The sequence below is a fragment of the Struthio camelus genome, chromosome 1 (genome assembly GCF_040807025.1).
Source record: "Struthio camelus isolate bStrCam1 chromosome 1, bStrCam1.hap1, whole genome shotgun sequence".
In the NCBI taxonomy this organism is placed as follows: Eukaryota; Metazoa; Chordata; class Aves; order Struthioniformes; family Struthionidae; genus Struthio; species Struthio camelus.
Window position 1 is genome coordinate 16,302,290 of NC_090942.1, and position 19,036 is coordinate 16,321,325.

A 19,036-nucleotide genomic window follows, 5' to 3' on the forward strand; every position below is an offset into this window, starting at 1 on the left:
AACATGACCCAAACTCCCTTACTAGCTGGGATACCGTCCTTCTGGTTGAGAATAAGTATTCCTTACCAGCAAAACAAAAATGGCTTTGGCAAAATTCTTATCTCTTCAGAGAGGATACGTTCAGAAAAAAAAAAAAGAGAAAGCAATGGGGGAATTTTATAATGAGGGGGAAGCAGAACGTAAGTCTAGTTTCCAGATTCTGGAGTCATATAAAATTAAATTCACTAACCACAAAACAACAACAACTTCCCTCTGACTTCCATCACTTTTTTTGTTCTTCCTTTCTAACCAGTTTCTCTTTCAGAATTCCCAGACCCACTGTTTCTATCTATCTCACCTTAAGCAGGCAAGTTTACAAACCCCAGATTTCCTCTTTTGCTTTCAAGGCACTAAATAGTCTGACACGTTACTGAAGCACACTGAAAATATTATAGTTCCAGTGTTTTTAAGAAACAAGAAGTGCTAGCTTGGTCACAGACGCAGAACTGAACGTGCTGCTAGGACAAATACTTGGTGCCTCATCCGCAGGACAGCACACAAAAGAGTCTAAACACGTATGAACGTATCAGCTGTATTACTGGTGCAGCTACTCAGCACTCCTGGCAAGAACTCCTCTCCAAACTGAACACATGCTTCCGTGGTCCTCTCTTTCCTCAGCTCTTGTCCACCATCGTTTCTTTCCCACTGGAGTCCTCTGAACATTTACGGGGAAATAAATGAGCTGTCAGGCCTCAGATTTTACTTTGTGCTGTGCTGAAGCCTAGCTCAGCGTAGTACTGGTCTACAACCAAGACTTCTATAGAGTAGATGTCATGACAATGAGAATCATAATTGGTATTAGTAATGAAATAACAGCAATCAGATTCAAAGTAGCAGATGGCAAGGAAGTTGTTGCAAGAGCGGAGTTTCCGCAAGTGTAACTAACAATAGGCGTGGACCTCCACATGGGCAGAGAAGACAAAAGACCTGGAAAATAAAGTCTTTGATGGGCTTGCAGCCAGGATAAAAACTGCTAGAAATACTGCATGTGCTACAGCAAAAGCAATTTGAACCCACTGTAATTAACTTCTGACACAGTCTTGCTAACGGGATATCAATAACATGCCTCTCAGGAACAGGTAACACTTTAAGATAGAAAAGCCAAGTGCCAAATCCATTTTAAAATATCTGATATACCGCCCTCTGACAAGTTCTGCATACTCGAGATGAAAATTACTGAATGCCTAATAATACAGCAAAATCAAATTCTTCAAGTAGCTATAGCTAGAAGACTAATCTCATCAAAAACAGAAATCAGCTTAACGCTAACATGGAAAAATAGTTTCATAATTCACTCAATATGGCAAACTTGAAAACATGTTCATGGTTGCTTAAAGGAAACTAAATATCAAGAAAATCCACTCTTACAATTATACCTGGATTCATTTTCTAGAACTGTATGCATGAAGAAAATTAAATTTCAAGAGATCAGAATAGTTACGGCTTTGGAAAAAAATAAGACAGCAATGAAACTAACATAGCTACATTAACCAAAATCAGTGAACTTTTAAAAACTTGAGGAAATGTGAACTCATGATCCATTATTTAAGGCTTATGTTGAAAAACAGAATTCCAATAGGATTAATTTTTATTTTCCTTGTATCAAGTCACCCTTAGCCTTTCTTTTGCCTAAAATTATTTAATGGCTTCTATTGAAAAGGTTTAGAAAAAGAACGCATGGCAGAGGTTAAGGAAAAAACACAGCAACTGCTTATATAAAATAATTTGCCTAACAGGATTCCTAGCTTGGAAACTCTAAGCATAGCAAAACAATTAGATGGCAAAAACGCATAAATTTTGTCTGCCTTCTTCAAGGAGGATGAGGAGGTCTTACTCTATTAGCCTTTTACTAATGAAAAATAATATTAACTTTTGTAATACAGTCATTTTGTTACATGCACATTGGTATCTCCAAGTGAATAGTTCAAACTGCTGGACTCGTTACATACTATCAAAATTTTTCCTTTCTCTGCTTCAAATGCCAGTAGGAAAGAAATGAAAATTCATCAAGGCTCCTTACCTCTACGTGGAAGGTAAAGTTGGTGTAAAATAGAAGAGGATGGCACACAGCAAGACTGTTGCATTCATAATTTAAACAGAGAAAGAAGTAAGTGAGTGGTATAGCAACTAGAGAAGAGTAAAAGGACAGGCTTCTACATTCATTACACAAAAATATTTGGTTGTGTAGCATAATTTATGAAACAATATGACTCAGCAGAAGCTTGAGTAGCTCTTCATTTTACTTTAATTTACAATAAATCAAACGGTAACTTTGGCAAACGTGGAGCCAGGGACCACATTACAAAAATAACAACGTATTTTCAATAACCAAGTGGATTCTTTGTTAGCACAAACCATCCGTAGCTTTTCATACCACTCCCTTCCTTAAAGATGGATCAACTAATAAAATCAGAATCTTTCAAAATATAATAAATTAAAGCATTACAAATAAGTTTCCCCCTGCTTTTCAATATTTAAAATAATAACTTCAATTACCTCTGTTGTAGGAATGTAAATTGAATAGTTTATCAACATTATCACATTAAAAATAATGAAATATTTTGCAGCGTATCTGATCTTGATAGTATGAGCAATATCCAGGAGAAGCATAGCACCGGAAATATGTATACAATTTTTCTGTGATTAAATGTGCCATTAATCATGTACAGTTAATCACAATGTAACTGGAACAAGAGGCCACCATTTTCACTTTTTACTAGAGATGCTGAAAAAAAGCAGTTCAGACAATGTGCGACACTGGCTTCTTATACTTGTGTTTGTGGAACAACTTCTCATCATTTTTTAAACTCTTCTTAAGTCTGATTTTGGAAATGACAAACATTTTATATAAAACTGAATTTTCAGTTTCCACACAGTTCAGGACTACTTGTTTTAAAGATACAAGTATTAATGCTTTTTCCTAAGAAGTTGCTTGTATGTCTACTTGAACTTCCCACTAAATAGCTTTTTTGCCATAGAATACTACAAGGAAAACTTTGTATGCACATTTTTTACAAAAAATTTCAGTCTTATGGTAACACAGCCTCAGGCAAGATTAACCAACTGAAATGGACAACATGAAACTGAAGAACACGGAGATAGGTTAAACTGCAGGACGACAGCGTACTTGAACACAAATAATTTCAGCATTCTAATAGAGGTCTGGCAGTGATACTACTAACACCACCAGGGGTGGGAAAAAACCTTTTAGCAAGATATTTGCGCTTACTAGAGATGCAAACGTACCACCTAAAACAGTGGCATTCAAGAATACCGCAGATAGCTCTGAGCTGGTAATATAGTTCAGTCATTCTCAGCAGGACTAGTACCCCAGCAAAGCATCACACTAGCCTGGCTATGTAATTTCTATTAATCAAATTAGCTCAGTTATCCCCATAGCACACTGCATGGTGCTACACAGACATATGTTATGCTATATACTGTTTTAGAGGACACCAGATCTTGCACAACACTGTAGATTGTAATGCATCTAAATCCCTAAGCAAAAGTGCCATGAAAGCTATTTTTCCCTCCAGACTGATCTGTGTTGATTCCTGTTTGAGAAATTGTGCACAGCAATATTAATATCAACACATCTGTCTGTTCTGTGTGCTAGCAAAGAGCTCACTGACTTGATAGTAACAGCACCCTTCCTCAGCTTAATTGTAACTTGGTTCACCACAAGATCTGGCTCTGCAGTTGTACACTCTAAATTTTTTACTTGCAATAGAAAAAAGAAAATCAAGTGAATCTCTGAATATGCTATGGAAAGAAAAGGAAGGCAGCAGTGAATGACAGCTACTGTAGCATTTATGGCAGATGTTCAGACAACTTACTTCTGGCAGAGTACCACTGCAAGTTTAGTAACGCTTTTGTACAAATACATAACAATTATTTTACATTCCTTCAAAAACTGCAGTTAAAATGAAATAGGTTTTGTATAACAACATTCAACCTGAAGAAAAAATATCAGTCAGCCAATCAGCAATCCCTTCATAATAAGTCTCCCGTGTGTTTTAGTCACATTACTTACACCGTTTTAAAACTCAATTAATAGGGCATACTGTGGAAACAACAGGTACAGTTAATTACAGTTTTCAATAGCTATAGGCGAGATAACTGGCATAAAACAGCCAAGTGTGAATGCTTATTAATAAAATGAGTTATATATGTTTTGAACACATTAGAACTGTTATTTGTTTCCTGAACACTGACCACTAGCGCTTAGTATTTTGATAAACACGAAACTACTCATCATCATTCCCAAATATTAAAAACTTGCAAGACTAAATTAATATTTTTCTTGAAAACAGCTGGCTCTGAGAAATGGATAGCTTGCCTTCTTCCTCAGAAAAGGAAAAAAAATAAGAAGTATGGTATTTATAATCACAGAGTCACTACCTCCTTCCTTCTCATGCTCAACGCATTCTCGTAGGAGTTTTGACATAGCAGTTTTTGAAGGTCAACTTTTACAGCACTCCAGTAATATGATGAGCTGTGTGAAGTTAACTTGAATGTCAGTCATATAATGAGTACTCAGAACAAAAGTACTTGGGTCAAACGGGTGAGCTGAAGGTCTTTGAGGAGGTTTATCTACTATTTCATCTGAAGGAGCGATAAGAGGAGACTGAACTAATGTAATGACATGAATCTTCCAGGCACACTGTCTTAAGATTCCAGGAGGTAATTAGGCACAGTGCCCAAACCAACTTATTGGAAGCAAACTTATTGGAAGCATTAAGCAGTCCAGCTAAAAAAAATGTATATTTTACATATATAAGTACACACATACGTGAACAGATACACAGGTGTGCACGCACCCACACACACTTCCCTGTAACATCTCTAGGAGAAAGGAACGATTAATGGCAGGTCAACTTATTCAGTCCTCCTGCTTCAAGGAAAGAGCACCTGCATCTAAACTCTTTGAGATATGTGTGCCTAAACTGCTTTTGAAAGACTTTAAAATTCAATCCAGATTTCACAGCTTCCCTGAAATTATCATTACTAGCAGACACTTTCCTCACATTTTACATAAAGTTTCCTTTGCTTCAATTTAGGACTACTACTTTCTGTTGTGATCAGAGTGGATATGGAGAGCTATCTACTCTCTTCCCATTTGAAACAGCTTTTATCCGAAGAATTTTACTGTGCCTCTCAGTTCCCTCTTCTTCAAGGTGAAGAGCCTCACACTTTTAGTCTCTCCTCCCACTACCCACTCCCAAGACCTTCAAACATTATTGTTGCTGTACTTAGGATTTTCTACAATTAAGCTACATTCCCCTCAAATGGGACTTGATACTCCAGCTGAAGCATGAACAAAAGAAGATTTACTTCAAGTGCCTTGCAAACAACACCCTTCCTTATAAAGATCGGTATGAATTTCATTGCCAACCATGTCATGCTGCTACAAAGTACGCGAACAAGCAGCTCACACTCAACGTGAGCTCCATCTGAGCTCCAGTCTCTCTACAGAACTATTACCTAAACACTCATTTCTCATATTTCTGCTGTTAATTACTGCTATTTATTGCTAGGACTTTGCACTTGTCTGAAAAATAAATGAAATCAGTTCAACCAAGACATATCTGCAGTTTGTTAAGAATATTCTTCATTCTAATTCTGTTTCCCAATATACTTTCCATTCCTCCCTGCTTGATTACTACTTGCAAATTTGATAAGGATATACTATATTACATCATTCAAATCATTAATGAAAAAACTAGCCAGATGCAGAACATATTTAAACTAAGGCCCAATTAATACATATGCTGTGCAGCAATGAACAATTGATGACTACTTTGGGGATAAAGTTTCCTCAAAACTGTTACATCCATTGTACAATATTTTCATTTGGATTATACTGTTCTATCTTGTTAGTGTGACACAGTGCCAAGAGCCCCATTTAAGTCAAAATACAGGACAGTCATTGCTCTCTCTAGTCAGAAGACCTGTTACGCTGCCTAAGAAGAAAATGGGGTTGATAAATTTGTAAAGTATGAATCCTATTTAATGAGGCCTACTATTTAATTGCATTCTTATATTCTAGACTCCTACAAATAGTTTGTTTGTTTCACGGACTGTTTGCTCAAGGAAGTTAAGTTAGTTTGAGATGTTTAAGTAAAAATAGGAACCAGCAAGATCTATTTTCAATAAAGCAAACTCTCCAATCTTCTGGAATTTCATCTCTCTCCCCCAGGAGTTCTCAGCCATAACCACTAAGAACAATGAGATTACTCTCAAAAGCAGGTGAGATATATTAGGATGAAGTTAATATTTAAAAGGAAAAAAAAAAAGGACCAATAGCCTACTGGGTATCTTAACAGGAACACAATTTAAAGAGCTGCTTTATAGCAGCGAGAGGGAAAGTCCTACAGAAAGCCATAAAAATATTATATTTTTAAATATTTACACACACACACATATGGAATACACACACACATACGCACACAAAGGAATAATACACTCTCTCCTCTGTAGACTAGGTCAAGTCTTAACAGGAACAGAGAAAAAGAAGAAAAAATTAGATTTCTTAAGTTTAAAATATTTGGAAAGGTTTTACGCTATCATAAGCATTTTCAAAGATAGGGAAAAGACAGACCATGTAACATTACTACACCACATAATGATATTCTACAAGAATAAAAAAAAAAAAAGCCTGTGAATTTCTACAGAGAAACTTAATTCTTTCCCCCTAATAAAGCATTATTTTGAGTACTGTATGACACAAACTGAGTGACAAGAGCTGTAAGACTACAGATAGCTTCATGATTTTCATAATGGCATTCCCTTTCTGCAGAAACTCCAGAGAGCCGTATGCAGTAGGAATACCAGAAAAAGTACACTGAAACAGAGAAACTGCAATATCAGATGAGACGCAAGGTCTCACCGATGCAACACCCATTAAGCTAGGCAGATAAGAGGTCATTTGCCCCCACACATTGCTTCTTATTTCAATTCTAACAGATGTAGCTGTAGGTAGGCTTTTTCTTGCTTAAATGATATCATACTCCATCTTGCTTTCCTTAGAAAGGTAAAAGGTTTTTCTTTTTTTTTTTTTTCCTTCCTAGTCTTCACAGGCAAGCTCTTCAAGCCCAAGATCACTGTCACCTTTCTGTGGACGCCACTAGTTCCTGGCATTTTAAGAAGATGGGGTTACCTACCACTACCTACGTTATGCCAGCTACAGCAGGGCCTTTCAGATATAGCCAAATAACTTCTTTCAAACTATATTTCACCCAGTACCATGTATATCCTAACTAATTTCTTTTTTTTTCCTATCCGACATGCTCGTCTTTGCACTTACCAAAACTGAGCTTTATTGCTTGGAAATTCCCTTAAATCCCTCTATTGTGTTAAACCTAAATAACTGCAATGTACAAGCTTTGCTATATCTTTATAAAGATTATGACACCTATCTAGTGCTTTTTCCATTTTAGTTAGACTTCCATATCTGATGATATTTTGCCTCTTTTCCTACCATCATCTACATTTAAAGTAAGGTCATGGTCATATCTCCCCCCCCATCTTCTCCTAAGTTACGTGAAAGGCAGTACTGTCTTAATAACAAAGCTGCTCCAGGACACCCCAAAAATTTTTCAATAAATCATTTCCTCTTCATTTTACGGCTGCACAGCTTAGTCACAGATTCAGTTCCGGGTATACAAAAGAGCAAAATTATGGCTGCTGTGAGAGCCTATTTCAAAGTTTTATATGCACACAAGGTCATTCAAGCAAATGAATTCACTTGCTGTGAAATAAGTTATAACAGAACTATACATAGACAGTAGGAGTTTATTATAATTAAAAGACAAGTAGGCATTTATATGAATAATGGTTACATCAGTTATACGTATACAACAAACAAAGGATATAAATTCCTTATTATCCAGAAGCCAGCTCCATAACTAATAAATGGAATTCAGTGTGCAGCTAAGAATTTTTTAAATCTTCATCTGATCAGTTACAGACCATGTTAGAGACGGTAATTTCTACACGCCCACAGAAAAGACAGCAGATTTCTTAATGCCCATGCAGTTCCTTCTGTGCATGGGAACTGTATGTAACGTACCTTCTTCTTGTCACATTATGTCGTTTGAACTTGCTTAGAAATGCTTCTATTTCACCTTATAGAATATTTTTATTAAAGTGTCACCAAGGTCTAGTCAGAGCATGTAATCCACTGTGCTAGCCACTACGCTGACATCTGAACATGCTGCTTTCTTTACCTGCCCATGTGCTGAATCAGATTTGCGTTATTTGAATGAAGAATTATCACAAGAGAACCAGACAACAGCCTACGCAGTGGACTGCCACAGCTCTGGTTCTACTTTGCTGAAAGGACCCAAAGTAGTTGGGGCAGGGGGAGGGTGGAAGAGAGGAAAGAAGAAAGGGATACAGTGGAAAAGTTGGAAAAATATTTAAATATTGTCATTAAAATACAAATAGCATTTCATCTCTAAAAATTACGCACAGGATTCACTTTTTCTTCTTACTGTGCCAAGCTGGGGAAGTTAATTTCAACAAATGTAAAAAAGTTTAACACAGAGGAATTTTGTATCCGCTTTAGCTTTTAGCGTAGATCTCGGTGAATACACTACTAAATGCTTTCAGAGTAAACCTGTAGTACCTAACGGCGTCAACTGGGTTGGAGCTCTGCAGACCAGCAGCAACTCAAAGTAACTGTTAAAAATACCCTTCCCAGTAAAAACTACTGTTTCTTGTAGTTCCTCTGACAAAGGAGGATTAATCCCTATTTCAATCTAAGATTTTATATTTTTATCATGTGTTTTCCCCTCACTGCAAAATAATATTCAAGCCACAACTGAATATAAAATGTAACTTAACTAACATTAAATTTGCTGAGGAAATACATACTGTGTACACGTACCAAAATGGCACTCACAAGGTTTCCCCTACCCAACTCCCACACAGCACATATCAATAAGTAAAAATATATATGGACAGTTATCCCTAGACTCAGTCCAGAAAAAACTGTAAGCAGTAAGAGTTATACTAAACCATAACAAATGCCAAGCTTTTAAGATAAAACCATGAAGCTGCCGATTTCAGCAAAATAGGCACTATATACCGCGCTGCTTGTTACCTTTCTATTGCACTCGTTATGCGAAGAATTTTTCCTTGAACGAGAGCTGAAAGGGATAGTCAAACACTTCTGGTTAAAAACACAAATTAATGTTGATCTTGGTCAAGATTCCCCAGTTTGAGGTAAACCGCCATGACGCAGAGCTCCAGTTCTGGGCTTTCACACCACGCAGCCCTATCACCTATTTACTACCATCAGACGTCATAGCGCTTCTTAAGCCCTCCCATAGCTTTTGTATCTCACCACCAAGCAACTAGCACCCAACGTCTGTCCCTTGTGCTTCCCATCCTCCCAATGCCACAGAGCACTACATCATGCTTCCCACCTGGCTGAAGCGCAGCATTCCCACAAGCTCGCTCCAAGCCCCCGCACCCTCACTGCTCTCCTGTCCCATACCACCACCACCTCCACCCTACAAGATAACCCACACAGCTCAGTGCTGCCCAAGGCCAGAAGCAGAGTACAGCGCTGCCCCAAGCATGCTGCCCTGGCCATACCTCGAACTCCAACGTTACCCCATAATTAGTAAATCACCGCATCACCACACAGGACCCCTCCTGTCCCCCACGCTCCACATACCCCCTACTATCCCGGCCTCTCCTCCATGGGGCGTTTCCATGTGCTCAGGTGCACCCAAGCCTGCGCTCCATGGCTGGTACCGCCGAGCAGAGGCCAGCTGGGAGGTGGTAAGAGTACGATGGGCAATGGAGAATAACAATGAGCAGAGAGCTAACGAGGGATGGGGGAGTGATGCAGATGAAGAGAGAAGGGAGGAAAAAGGGAGAGATATCAGAAGAAGAGACAGAGGGAGAAATGACAGGAGACAAGGGATTTCACCTAGCCACAGGCCACTCAGAGTTAAATTAAGGGCCACAGGGCTCACCCCTGTGGATTGTAGGATGAAACTCAAAGTGCTTCCTAAAGTCACACGCTTCCCTTCATATTCAACAACAATAATTGCTCAGGCTTCCCTAAGGTCCAGAGAAAGACCAAGTATTTGTAAGAAGAAACTCAAAAATGTGTTACATGGGGGGGGGGGGCGCACACGGAACTTTCATTTCTTAATGATTAAAGAAAAAAAGGGAGTAATAAAAGGTAAAAAAAAAAAAAACCTTAAAAATTGCATAAGGCAGAAAAAACATCTTAGATTTTGCCATTAAACTATACTAATTACTTGAACAGAATCTATCACGCACAGTAACCCCATAAGACTTGTAATTCAGGTAATTAAGAGACAGTATTTACTTTATTTGTCACGAACACAGGAGGAGAGACCAAAGAAGGAAGATACCGGAAAAAGCTCTGCTGGCTTACAATACTACAATTGATGCTCAAGTGTTTCAGTCAAATTGGTGTACTAAATAAATATATAAACTTTCCATTTGCAACACAGCATCCGTTAATTATAAGACTAAATCATTGTCTAATAATTTTTTGATTACACAGTATGAAAAGAGCAGTAGTGACAAATATGCGCAATAAACCTCAGGATGATTCTGAATGTTTGATAGTTCAGCCCTCCCACAACCTATTTTTGGAAGCTGAAATTTGAATGCCATTAAACCAAAGGAGAAACAGCTGGCAAGATACCTTACACAACAACAATGACAGATCTCCAAGACTAATGGGATATTCTTCACTGTTCCTGCAGCACAGTGTGGAAACACCCAAGCTGGCACACATACTAAAAGGAGTCTAGCAATGTAACCCAAGCGCCATGTGAACTACTCTATTCTTTTTCCTAGAATCTGGTAAAAGGCAGGGTAAATTCAGTCACCAGTGCAGCAGAATGCTTCCAGTATCTGAATTAGTTCAGGTATCTGTATACCATACCACAAACAGCTTTCATAAAGGTCACAGGGCCAAATAACCTTGTAAAGATGCAAATTGTAATTCAAATTATATCTTACTATCATGCAACGGCTTCCAAAAGCTAAATATGCAACCTGTCACCTCTTAAGGTATTTCATGCAAACACAAGCCAGTAAGAAATTAATTGCCCCCCAAAAAATTGTTGCCCAAAAGGGCGTAAGTTATTAAATCCATAAAATAACTGTATCTAGAAAAGTCAAATGAAAAAAAATTGAGGGGACTAACGCTGTCCATATCATTTCTCAACTCACATCAAAAAGGAGACAATGGGAACCATAGTAAAAAGTTTTGGGAGTTTCTTTGATTTTTCCAAGTGAAGCACTAAAGTAAGCCATGGGAACGCAAGATAAAAATGCCTCTAAAAATAATTAAGAAGGACTCACCGAGTTCATTGAGACTCTGGGCAGCCTTTGTTATCTCTCTGCTTCCTCCTTGCAGCTGTCCTTGAAGTCTCTTACCGAGATACAAGATGCGTATTATTCTCCGCAGCAAGTCACAGGCAGCCTTCAGAAAAATCACGGCATTAGGGGATATTATCCTTACACTTTGACCATATAATTTTAGGTCTCAAGCCTGGAAACATTTTAACCAAAAGCATCCCCTAAAAGGAAGCATGAATGTGAATAAAAGCAAGGCACTGAAGAAAACTGAAGCTCCCTTTTTTAAGGATTATTTTTGCATAATTTTATGCAATATAGAACAAATACTTTCTAAAGGTGGAAACTACATTCCTAGTGCTATGGAGATTATGCTGTCATTGCTAGCAAAAGAGGAAATCAGAAACCTATGACAGAGACGTGTTCTATTTACAACTAGAAGTGAGCTTTATCGCATATTCTGTACCTTAACACTCCTCCCCTCCCCAAACGTTAGTAAAATTAAGTTAAAGTTGGCTTTGCCAATCAAAGGTTGTTGTAAAATAAGAAAAATGCCAGCGTCTATCTCAGAGGACAATAAAATGTAAAGACTCAAAGCTGTTATCATACATTTTGACAGTTATGGTGGGAATGCATATACAAATTCATTTTGATCAAAAGTTTCATTAACGCCAATCACCCTTATTCAAGCAACTGTTAACTCGCACTATTTCATAGGCTTGCCAAGTACATCACATTCTTGATTAAAAATTAATTAGCTACATGTGCATGCAAGTTTTCAGGAAGCACTTGCTTATGCTTTCATTAGCACCAATTCAGAATAAAAGCATTGGTGACATCCTACTCAAATACAATAGGCTCACAACTTTTCACTCAACCAAGATCTTGAAACAGATCTTCTCCTTTTAAGCAGTAAACAACATAGACAAAGAAACAGTAAAAGTTAATATTAGGCACATCATGGATTTTGAGAAGTCCTATAATGAAAGAAAGTTCTGATCACAGTGGGTACGAATCAATTACAAGCTGCAAGCATACTGGAGACGGATCAAAGCTGGTTTTAGACTACACAGCTCAGGTACACCAACTATTTAAATTACCTGCTTGTCAAGTAATTTTAAAACACATCAACTACAAGTTTCTACACTGGCTAATTCACCACCATGCCAACTAGACACACCGTTGTGGAGGCCCAAACAAATTTACTGAAGGTCTTTCCTAAGAAAGGCTGGTTTAGAACTATATACTGATAGAAAGAGTATTAAAGATGATGTGTGGAAGTCTTTATGGAAAAAAAAAAAAAAAAAAGAGAACAGTTATGAGATAGACCATAGAAATAATAGAGATTATACTGAGTTCATTAGGATCGGAGTGGGTCAGTCAGGTCAGGGGGTACATGCAATAGCAGAAGTAACATTCTGGAATGGATAAAATCTAAAGTAGAGTTCAGAAACGCAATTTAGGAGAAGGTATTGAAATCCACATATCTTCTCTACAGTCACAGGCATTACTGTAAAACTTGTGAATATTACTGCAGATGATGGAGACTACAAGTAAACATGAAATTTGAAGTGGTACTGAAGAGAAAGCCTCCTGAAATATTTACCTTATGGACATCAAAATGGAATTAATCTGTATTATATATACATATACGAAATGTTTAGTATCTGACAGATTTTGAACCCCTTGTTTAAAACTCAAGTTAATGTCTTGAAAACTGACATGAAAATGTGCATACGAAAACATATACCAATGAGTCATTTCAACAAATATTCATTCAGTAGACTGAACAACTGGTCAATCTCTTTAGTATGCTGGCACAAACCAATGACAATATAGTATTTATAGTTCAACTTTCTTCAAACCTAGAGGCAATAAAAAAAAAAGAAAAATTAAGAAATGCTCCACTGAGACAAATCACTGAAAACACAGTTACTCTCGGTGCTTTTGGCACTATCACACAGTCTGAAGTGCAAGTTCCCTAAGCATTAGAAGAGGACTTAACCACATGATTTCTATTATCATTAGTGAGAATCAAGTGGGGCTTATGCTACTTTGAGAGATTAACGCATTAGTTTTTATTAATTCATTTCCTTAATTAGGAAAAATCTTGATCCGCATAGCCCTTCACATCTTTGAACTAATTTCTGCAAGAGGAATGAAAAATAGCTTTATATAGTGCACTGCGCTTCACCAAATAGGAGGGCATAGTATTACTACTTTCTTTTCAGATTTAATTATTTTCTAATCCAATTGTGTACCTCTGGCTAATTCTTTCCTAGGTATTCAGCTTCATTTACCTTCTGACCATCTTTTACTTTACATCCCAAAAGACAATTTTGTTTTCATTTGACTGCTGTTCATTATCTACCATCCCAAGAAACAAGCATAGCAAATTATCTTTTAAAAGGATTATCGAACTGATTGAGAGATGGGTAAAGTTACATTTAGATACAAAAGTAAAAACAAGTTTTAACTTTTGGCCCTCTGCATTAGAAAAAAAGAAATGGTGGGGAAAAAATCCAAATACACTGAAGGTAAGACGCACTCTTAACTTCATAGTTAAGAGTGCATAGCTTAACTACTACACTGTGCCCTTGACAAAAAAATCGTTTCTTCCAAGTATTTCCACTTAATGGAACGTTCAACTTAATAAAACTCTCAGTCGCTGTAAAACAATGTAACATTTTATCTAATAGTGGAGTAGTTCATTGATACTAGATCATAAAACTGCATAGGACTATGAAAAACATCTAATTTAACCACCTGCAAAACAAAAACCTGAATGAATTCCATCTTGGATGAAAGCCTTAGAAAAGCATACTGTATCAGTGACTGTCTCCTGAATAAATGCCACTGTTCAAGCAAGAATTAATTCAGGAGGAGGCCTGCGGCCTGAGTTAGTTCAGTGGTTTTACTACGATTGGAAATAAAACTCAAATTTTCTGGAGATTACAAAACAGTTATTTGCTGAAATTTAAAGCAACATATTAACACTAAGAGAGACGTTATTGCTACAATTAAAACAACTGTAAACCCTCTTATTTTTAATCTCAGGTTAGTTTTAAGAAATTACTGAGGGAAGACAAGTATAAAAAGAGGACCACTTGAAACTGCCCATTTCTGCCAGATCATATATGCAACTGAATGTATACATAACAGAAGCCTGAAGAACGATCAAACAATTCACTGTCTTCAGACTACATTTGCTATTTAGCTGCCACAGTACCAGAAGGAAATCTGTTATTGGTGAATATTTTAAAGAGAATAATTTTAAAATACAGAAATAACTTTCGGTTTTTTGAAATAAAAAGCTTTAAAAAAATCAGATATTATAGTATAGGGATTTTTAAACACAGGTATCTGAAATTAAAAAATCAGGTGGAAACATTTGGTCAGGCAGAGCTGAACATGTTCTCTGGCTACATATTTCAGCTGTTAACTAATCCCATTTAGTTTGTGATCTGCCAAGGAAAGACTATGAATGTGCTCAGAAGAAGATAGTATGATTTAAAGTAGGAAGTAGGCTTTGCGAGTCTGCTGCTCCCCTGGGATGCCATGAAGCTGTAAAAGCAGAGGAAGATGCAACATAAACAAGCACAAAGCAGAGATTTAGAGTTCAGCACTAGATTTGAAGTTTGGCAATGAATTTGCAGCGAGAATGTTTATGAAAAAGCCAGCCTATATTAAAAACAATTAAGGATGGCAAAATCCAGCTTTATGCAAACCAAATACTCCTTCAGTTTTTAAGCAGTCCCATAGCAATCAATGGAGAAGCACTAAAATAGCACGATCATGAGTACAAGAGGCCCTTAAACATCACAGTTCAGCAAAGCGTATCTGCCAACACTATGAGCTTTGACAGTCAGCAATGTCTTTTATCAGTCATTTACTTTTTTTTTTTAATCAGTTTATGTACAGTTAGTAGAAAAAGTAAATTTGAAAGTTTTAAACTGTCCCAGGCTACCAGTCTCACATATTTGAGACAGAAACAAGCAATTTCATGTTGCAAGCTCTGCCACAGCCAGAAAGTGAGTTGTTTGCCACGCTGACGCCCTCCCTTCCTGAACAAACCAGGTGGCTAGGTAGAAAGACAAAACAGCAGCGTGTCTTAGGGACAGAGGAGGGCTGAGATTTCAAAGGCCTACTGACTCAACTTTCCTTAACTCTAGTTTCATTGCGTAATTCAGCTGTCCCGAGTCTCAATTTCTCCCAGCAGTGTCGTGCGACATACAGCATTCGCAATGGATCTTCCAACACAGGAGAGCGCAGCAGCTCTCATGCAGAGGACAGACTCTCACTAGCAGAGAAACTGGAGTCATCCTTCTATGTTGAGGTAAGAAGGCAGGTTTGGATGCACTATCCACTAGGATGGGTAGCCTAGGAGGCTCCCTTTACCCTGCACTTCTTTCTGATCATGTTTTAGAACAAGATAAATTCACAGCCAAGAAAACCCAGACACTTCAAACTCCCTGGCACAGCCTGAACAACACTGACCCCAGGCCCCAGGCGCCTGCTGCTTTCAGACTACATCAAGGTCAGAATAAGCCAAGTAACCTCTGTATGGCCATACTGCTGCTACAGCGCAGAGGAAGCAAAGAGCACCTGAGAAACATTGTCAAAGTTCAGGGACTCATTCTTCTCAGAGATCCCTCCAGACTTTGACTTCGTGTGAGGTCAGGGCAAAAGTGATCTTCATCTTTAGCCCCAAATCTCTCCAGTCCTCTCCACAACTGCAACATACTTCAGAGAACAAAATCTGCACCTAACCTGGAAGTCCCAGCAGCAAAAACAACAAGAGCTGGAGTTAGAAAAGACAGGAGGAGCAGCTGAACAAACTGCCTGAACAGACTATTAAGAGCCTCCTGCTGAACTTAACTGCAACTGAAAGTAACGTAGTAAATATCAGAACTTCGGCTGAGAGATGGGTGCAGTTGCTCCACCAGCACTCAGACTAGGAACTGCATGACAGTCTACAGCTTCACCTAGTCTGCTGTACAACACCAGTCAGGTGACCCACAGATGACAATCTACTTGAGTGTATATCTGCAACTCAAATTTCAGCCATTAAAAGATAAGTTCTGCAAAGCTAAGGTAAATAGGTTAATAGAAACAATTCAAACAATAACTCATTTAACATTTAGAGATTTGGGGCTGTGTTGCTTTTCAGATGACAAACTGAACAGTTACACTCGAATGCAGCTGCATGACTCCCGGAGGTTTATGGAATAGTTTTCCACTATTATAAACTTAACAATAGAAGCGTTTGATAGCTCTCTCACCATGCTTGTGAAAAGCGCTCTCCCATTGCCCTCTTCTAACAGGCAACTACATTCTCTGTAGACATCACTTATTTTTTAAAAAGACAGGCATAATGACGTACCTAGGCTTATAAAACTCCAGAACCACCATTAGCTCGGTAAGCTGCCTTTTGACTATTTTAAAAGAATTTACTCCCAAACGCTTTACTAAACTGCAGTTAAATATGCATTAACTAAATGAAGAAAACAACTTCTACGAGATTGCACTGTAACATTACATATCAAAAAAACCACAAACAGTAACGAGAATTTAAATTAATCTGTACTCTCATAATCCTTCATTCTTTTCTCCATCTGTACAAGAATTAACCTAACTAGTGCAAACTTTCCTAATTTTCAATAGGAAGTACTTCTATTGAAGTTTCCTAATTTTCAATAGGAAGTACTTCTTATGAGTTCACGAAGAGACACACAAACACCTAATTTCATCATGAAATACTGGCAACAAACTACAGTCTTCTGGAATATGCAAATTCTACCCATATCTGATAATTCACCTTTTCTGCATGCTCTAGAAAATTTGGAAACAAACATGATTTTTGAAATATATTTTTAATGCAACTTACCTGAAGCTTTGCTAGCTGAGCTGTGCGAGATACTATTTTGTTGTAGGGGTCAACAATTTTGACTCTAATTCTAAAAATAAGAAGAGATATTTATTTATGGAAATAATAATGAATTACGTGACAGAACAATTAAGAATTTATACTTTTTAGTTACAATGAATGGCATACCTATCAACAGTACTCTGTAGAGCACCAATCCTGGTCTGCATCATTTGGAGGACACCTGTAAAATAAAGCAGACTTGTTACAACGTAACACTTAACTATTGAAGGGACTGTTCTTCAAATCACAACATCTACTGAAGACTACTTTAGCATAAAAACCAGAGCTTCCCACTTTACAATAACACATGCAGATAGAGTGAAATGAATGAGACACAGCATATTTTGACATAAATTGAGCAGGTAGTCAGTCAGTTACTGAATGTTACGGAAAATTTATTGGTAGAGAACACACACATACAGAAGAAATATCGCTTTGAAATTCATCATATGTTAAGTTTCAAATAAGCTATTTAGAGTATGTTACTTTCTAAGAGCGTGATGACTGGGACTACTGTTCAAAAACGTATTGCCTGCACATAACATACAAAAATGGCATAACTTTTTCAACATAAAGACTAGTCAATCCAGAGAAACCAACACACAAGGAGGACTGAGAAAATAACTAGTTCTATTTCAAGGTTAGCTAAAGATGCTAGAGGAAGAAAAAAGTAAGGTATCAAAGTCACTGTGAGATTATCTAATTTAGATTACAAACAGAGCCCACTACCCTAATCACATTTTTTCCAAATTAGTTCAGCAAAGCAGCACAAAGAAAGCCCATAAGCACGCTTGTTTTTTTCCTGTTAAATTGCGGTCAAAGGTAGTAGCCATACTTTACAATACAGAATCAGTCTGTTGAGAACTTAATTAATTTCTGCAAACCCAGACTCACGAAATTATTTTTGTTCCAGTTATTGTGAGCGTTCTCAAACATTCTACGTTTTTGTAAAGCAAGTTTACAAGTTTTGTAAAGCTTGTTTACAAGCATCTCTTCATCAGATCGGTCAAAATTACAATACAATATCGAAAGACAAAAGACATACAGAACTCATGCTAATCTATTCATCTATATTCAGCTTGCCCTGTACAGGGATCGTATCTCAGGAATTTTTTTATAAATATGCCAACTCCCATCTTCTCCATATTTCAGAATTATAAACTTGGCTTACTGATAGATTGAACAGACCTCCTCTGACATTTATACTTGCAATGGCAAGCATGCAATTCTTGCACATCAAAAGATGAAGATATAAGATACAGGGAAAAGTTGGCTGAACGGGTTGAATTTTCTACTCTGTACTGCAGTAACGGTGGAGGGTCAATAACATGACATTGGTACAGCTATTACTGTTACATTACTATAATAGCATAGAGCAGTCTTCTTGCCAGAAGGCAGAACTGGGATGGGCAAGAAGAGAATCTACCCCCTGTGTCTGCTGTATAAGATATGGGATGATGCTACTTAGCTTATCTTGAGCTAATGAACCAGAAAAGAGTATGTACAGCAGATTATTGTACCGTTAAAACGCACAGACCTGAAAAGAAAGCAATTTGCTCTACTAGTTGAGAAAGATTTATTTGAAATCTTTAATGAGATCCACTTTGGCACATCCAAATGATTCCGCGTGCTGTAAGTTAGCTCCATAATCTTCACTTCATAGTTTTCATGATAAACACATGACGATGCCCTGAGCTGTACATTTTAACCTTC

At 37.5% G+C, this 19,036-nt stretch overlaps 1 protein-coding gene across 1 annotated transcript in view; it reads right to left on the reverse strand.

Annotated features, from left to right (window-relative positions):
* Nucleotides 1-19,036, reverse strand: part of COG5 (component of oligomeric golgi complex 5) — a 188,382-nt gene that overhangs the window by 165,443 nt on the left and 3,903 nt on the right. Inside the window, exons 4-6 of the mRNA XM_068930353.1 lie at nt 17,450-17,504; nt 17,282-17,351; nt 11,401-11,521 (exon numbers count right to left, since the gene is read on the reverse strand). Coding sequence (XP_068786454.1) covers nt 11,401-11,521; nt 17,282-17,351; nt 17,450-17,504 — 246 coding nt within the window. The remainder of the gene's footprint in view (nt 1-11,400; nt 11,522-17,281; nt 17,352-17,449; nt 17,505-19,036) is intronic.